Raw genomic sequence first — 5,901 nt, 5'->3', positions numbered from 1 at the left:
GCGACGGCCCGGTCGAAGGCCTCAGCCCTGTCCCCGCTGCCCAGCCCAGGCGGGATTCCTGGTGCAAAGCGTCCACCGCTCACCATAACCCTCTTCCCGAACCAGGACAAACCGCCAAGGAAGGGGATAACAAATATACTTTTAATAGAAAACAATCAGTTTGGCAATAAACATTAAATAGAATTATGTACATGAACAGAGATAAGTTAAAGACGGACGAGAAGGGATTCAGTTCTTGACCACAGGGGAAGAAGCGTCACCTAGCACAAGCCCTTCCTGGCACCATGCCTGTCCACCCAAGGGCGGGGGGGCTTCCCCCAGCCCACCCTGAAGTCCTCAGATAAAAACAAGCGTTCACGGGCTGAAAAGTTCCAGGTTAGGTCCCACAGAAAGATTTCTTTCACCGCTTGAGAAAACCCGTTTCATCTTTCCTTGCATACAAGGACAGTGCAAGGGGTTGAGTGAACATACAGCAGGTGGGTCAGCTCTTTTCTTAGTATTTAGCTGATTAGGATTAAAATTTTTATGCTGAGGATTAAAAATTCATTGCTTTTTGCAGATGTCAGTACACAGTACCTGTGCAATTTATTTATATTATGTTTGGGCATATAAATAATCAGAACAAGTGTAACTTTTGAGCAAACTCATTATTTACATATCTCAACCTTAATTTAAATGACAGCTATTTCAATTTGCTGAAATTCCTGTCTAATACAAACAAATTTAAAGCTGCTGAATAAATATTTATGCTAATACACCTAAGTCAGAATCTTTTGCAGCCCAGCCCCGGACACCTGTAATATGATACTCGCTGTAAAATAATCAGTAAAAACACAAATATTGTCAAATCAAAACATAAGCTTCTTGTTTTCATGCCACAAACAAACATATATCTAACTTAGGAGTCAGAAATGCAGTCCTAAATTATAGCAGGAAGCTTTAACAGAAAAGATTAAGCAGAAAGCAAGACTATTTACTTTAAAGAGGCATAATCAAACACTTTTGCTCCCTAAAAAAATTTCTGCAGACAAATACCAAGATGAATAGGTGTTTCTCTATGCTAAAAAAAGGCATTGGCCTAGATTACCTGAAAGACCAGATTCTAAACAGAAAACTACAAGTTGAAAATAACACCAAATTTAGCTTCAATAGAAATTATCAGCGTTTAAGCTGACTATTTGGAATGACCCTTCCTCTCACTGTGCAAAATTCATGAGAGATTGAAAACCAGAGCATTCGCTAGCTTACTACTTTATCCAGTGACAGGATTCATCTGTATTGGTCTTCACCTATGTGGCTGGACATCCACAGAAGAAAGTAAAAAATGCTGTCTCCCTTCATACATAGATCTCCATGTGGGAGTCAACTCAAAGCATTACTTTTTATTTCACTGTCACTTGTAGTATACAGGATTTAAATAGGAATGGCTACTGTGATTTCACTGGGGCAGTTTGAAAGTTAACATAAATAGCTCTGCTGAATCAAAGACTGTTGGGTTGTAGTATTACGCAGCAGAACTCCTCCGCAACTGAGATCCTGTTTACATGCAAATGTCTGGTAATAAACAGAGACAAACTGCAGAAATGAATGTCCTATTAAAAGTTGTCTTACGCAATCCTGCAAGGAGCTAGAAAAAAACCAATAGTTCCCTTGTAAGTTTTACACATACTAGAGCAAACATTTGATACTGCAGGTTGGTTGCCAAGATATACAACTTTCCCCTGATGAGGTGAACTGTTAAAATAAAAAAAAGGCATCAGAATGAAAGCACATGAATGAGCTACCGCTAGGATTAGGTTGCTGGAAACTCACAAACTGGTGAGATCAAACAATTTTATTTCTTCCTACTTTTTGATTAATGACATTTGTAAGCAACAGGACTTTTTTGTTGTTGGTTTTGCTTAGCTGTTTTGCACTATATTCATCAAATGAAATTAATCACAATCACAACAAATAATGTATAGCAAGGCAAGGATTAGGACAACAAAGTGGAATGTTTCACCAACGTTCTCCAGAAGCAGCTACTTGGTTCAACATTCTGAATTTGAACAACAGAATACAGGGATTTCTTTTATTTAAAGCTTTCTTAAAAAATGGGAACACCACAAAACGAGCAGTTCTTGTAAGCTATAGTCATATTGGAGAGATATATATATATGATTCTGCTGAAAGGAATTCTCTTCTCTTTGTTCTCTCTGAAAACAAAGGCAGCTTTGTAAATGTTTATGAAGGAGGCTGAGAAGGGCATCATATAACTAAACCAAATAAATCATCCACTGACACTTGCATCCTATTCTTCACATTTGTAATAGGCAGACACAGTATTTAAACAAACTGAACCAATACAAGTGGCAGTCTGGGACCCTGCTCTTCCTTTCCCAAAATGACTGGATTTAAGGCTCCTTTCAAGCATTCAAACAGGTAATTTTAATGAAGGTTTAAACCTCTCTGCACAGTCAGACGTTAAAGGAATACAGTCCAGAAAGCTTTAGTGTAACTACTGCATTGAACTCTACACCATCACGGTACTTCAGAACCAAAAAACAGAATAAGTTCATGGCAAAAGATAAAAGTAAAGAAATAGACACAAAGGTCTGTGAAAACATCTCCCATTTTGCTGTAGGTGTCCATGGAGCGACTAATCACTTCTGCAGGGATTCCAGACAGTAAAAGAGCAGCAGTTAATACTGTCGTTTTCACCTTCTTCTCACACTAAAAGGAAAAAAAAACAGTATTATGTTAGTTCTGTTATAATCCAGTTCTGCTTTACATAATGTCACGAATGTTGTGCCAATTTCACACACAGCCAGGCACATTCCAAATTCATTGGCAAGAGTAGCAGGTTTAGATTGATTCTCTCCAGACATGCTCCGGGATTCACATCACTTATCCTAGCTACAGATCCATGTGATGGATCCACTGGAGCTGAGTGACAGGCTAGTTAGCAGCAGATTTCATCACAGGTATTAGCCTACTTCACGCTGGCACTCCAAGCAGGCTGTAAAGTGGGGCTGTGCAGCAGCTTCTGCATGAGTGGGAAGAGTCCCAGACAAGGGACTGGGTGTAAGAAGCCAAGGCAGGCATCTCCACTGGCAGAACAGGATTAATCTCATCACACTACTCAGCGGAAGACACTGTTTTCTAACACAGAAAAATTATTTAGAATTGAAAACCAACTGTTCTTTTCTATTTTAGTATGACTCCATTTGACAGTTTTATCCTCTGAATTCGGAAATGCCCCAAAACGCTTTTGAAAGCTTTTTTTCTGTCCTTAAGATGACGAATCCTGAGGACGCAAAGTCTGACAGGCAGGAAAAGGTGATAGTGCCTGAAAATTTTGGTAATTTGATGATACTTGCTGGATATCTTAACTTAATCCAATCTCAATTAAGCTTTCAAGAATCTTCCTAGGTTTCATGAGAGAAAAATGAAGGATAACAAGCTGATCGAGCTCAGCTGGGTATAAGCGCAGTAAAAGCAAGTTGTGGAAATGAACCACCTCTTTAAATTCTGAAACCGAAGAGCTGATTTTAAAAACAGCAGAAATAAGATCAAAAAGATCTAGCAAATGAGCTATTGCAAGTCTAAGGCTAATTCTACTGTTTTGTGTTCTGACATGTCAGCTTAGAATGACTACTATGAAGTTTAGTTTTCAATGATACACATAACTACAAAAGAACCGCTGATTTATTCTGATTTTCTACAGCTAATCTATTATTCCTTTTAAAATGCAAATGCTCCCTTTCAACTATGGATTGAGCGTCACTCAATCCCGCTTTGCACTGTAGACCTGACAAAATCATCAACCAAACAAATACTTCAGCACAATTAACTGGTGTAAATATATAAAGCAAATGATATAGCAAATCTTGCTAATAAGCAGCAAGTTTCAGACACAAATAAACGTCTCATTTCAAGTTGCCATTCAAACTGACACTAGCAGTGGAATGCAGAGCCCTTAAAAACCCAAGGACTGTGTCATTTTGTTACAAACATCCTCCCAGATTTTGTCCAGGTATCACATGCAAAACGGCTGGTGACAGAGCAGAGTAACCACAGAAGAGCACAGTCTAAGAGAAAAACAGAAGCTTCCTAAATACGTGAAAGAACTACCTGGCTTTCCTGGTCAGATGCTTTTAATTAAGCTACAGCTAAACAAGTTGCTAGTCCACAATTTCACAGCAGCTCTAAAAAAGAATTGGACTAAATCTGGGAAGATTAAAAACTAGTATAAACTATCAGTATTTGGCAACTCTCAATTCTACAGTTTAAAACAAGGGAAGAATACTTCACATGCATTGGTCCTAAAACAATACAATCTAAGCGTAAGTTTAAATTTAAAACATTTCAAATTAATCTAATTCTGAAAAAAATATTTTACCTTTGGAAAGTACTTGGACAGTCCCATGTAAGCAAGTTGTAGAGTAAGAAATGGTGCAAATATTGACTGAGGGAACAGAAAAGAATATATGAAAATTAACTTTGTCAGAAGTAATAGCTAAGAAAACACAGAAATTTAGTGCTTCCCAAGTCATAAAAGAAAATCAGGTAGGTAAAAAAATAATTTGTGGACAATAGCAACAGTATTCTTGAATACTACAAACCTAAGTAGACAAGTTAAGGTTCTGTCTTTTTTTTTTTTGAGCCTAAAAACCTGAAATTGCAGAAGCATACAGCAGTGTGTAAAAATGAGCCCAGCGATCCAGGAGGTGGCAGGCTGTACCAGCCATGCACCTCTGTACGGTGTACTGGCAGACACCTGGAATACTGAGGAACTACTTTTCTCAGAAGACTGATAAACGAGTAGGCTCTGCTTATCTTGGGACAACTGTTGTTGTTCTTACTCTATTATTCTTTTGTAGACTCCAAACTAGAAGAGCAGTTGACTTATGCTCACAAAGATGGGAATAAACTTGCAGGGGACTTAAGCTGCAACAACTATTCCAGTGCTTCTGCTCCTCAAACAGCGTTTTATTCAGTTGTTGGAAATGTAAGGAGTGCCTGAAGTTCCGAACTCAGTCACTACTGATAGATTTCAGCCCTAGATAAAGAGTATTTCACAGTAAGTTTGCAGTAAACTAGCAAAACAGAATAGGATTGATTGTTTCCCTGAACTCACCAAGTACTTGCACACGAAAGCCCTTACTGCGATGGCAAGCAGAGCACATCCCACCAATCTAAAAATGCGGAAAGAGTCAAACTCCTCTGCATTCCCATTCTCTTGGCTTGGCTTCTCATTCATCAGCTGGTTCCGCAGCTTCAGAGCTTCATCAAATCTGGATAAGTACTGGTCTAATCCGTGTCTAGGTGGCCGTGGTGCAGCTTCAGATGGCAGTTCCCCTCTATTACGGTGACGGAGCTCACTTGTACCCTCATTGACAAGCTCTGGAGTTTTACTGAACAAGTCCTTATCCCCTTTGAGGTCTACCATGCTGCCTGCATGGTCAGCCGTGCCTGCCACATTACAGACAGAATCACCAAGCACAATTCGCTTGGAAACTGAAGGAATGGGAAGGGAGTTTGATTTATCTTGTTCGTGCTGAAGTTTTGATTCTGTATGACTTTCATCATCTAAAGAAGAGAAACAAAAATACAGAGTTATGCACACTGGGTACATGGAACAACACTTTAGCTGTACTGGATTGGGGTCCTGGGTTGATGCCTCCACTTCCAAAGTGAAAACACAGATTTATGATTAATAAATGTGCTAATTATTAATTACAAAGCCATTTGACATACCTGAATACAAGCAATCCCATTTTAAAAAGAAATGGGCTCAGCTAATACACAACTTGCCTGTGTATCAAAGGAAAGATTTGCACTCAGACTTGGGTTACACCACAGATGATGATAATGAAAAGGGAAGAGCAGAGCACGCATCAGACTGAAAACGTTCATCAG

General features: G+C 39.0%; 1 protein-coding gene across 1 annotated transcript; it reads right to left on the bottom strand.

The window, feature by feature from the left end:
• Positions 1–2,001: 2,001 nt before the first annotated feature.
• On the bottom strand, positions 2,002–5,617 carry CAMLG (calcium modulating ligand). The gene is made up of 3 exons (XM_009579617.1): positions 5,120–5,617; positions 4,382–4,447; positions 2,002–2,712 (listed from the first exon to the last, which is right to left on the bottom strand). Exons 1-3 carry the CDS (start codon positions 5,615–5,617, stop codon positions 2,521–2,523), a joined length of 756 nt encoding a protein of 251 aa, XP_009577912.1. The 3' UTR covers positions 2,002–2,520.
• Between the last annotated feature and the right edge of the window lie 284 nt (positions 5,618–5,901).

The sequence above is a fragment of the Fulmarus glacialis genome, unplaced genomic scaffold (assembly GCF_000690835.1).
Source record: "Fulmarus glacialis isolate BGI_N327 unplaced genomic scaffold, ASM69083v1 scaffold5026, whole genome shotgun sequence".
In the NCBI taxonomy this organism is placed as follows: domain Eukaryota; kingdom Metazoa; phylum Chordata; class Aves; order Procellariiformes; family Procellariidae; genus Fulmarus; species Fulmarus glacialis.
This window is presented reverse-complemented; position numbering and strand designations above follow the sequence as displayed.

Coding starts and splice junctions, on each gene's coding strand:
- CAMLG (XM_009579617.1), bottom strand. CDS start 5,617: ATGTACCCAGTGTGCATAACTCTGTATTTTTGTTTCTCTTCTTTAGAT. Junction 4,448..5,119: donor CTTTCGTGTGCAAGTACTTG/GTGAGTTCAGGG, acceptor CTGTTCCCTCAG/TCAATATTTGCACCATTTCT. Junction 2,713..4,381: donor TGTCCAAGTACTTTCCAAAG/GTAAAATATTTT, acceptor TTTTCCTTTTAG/TGTGAGAAGAAGGTGAAAAC.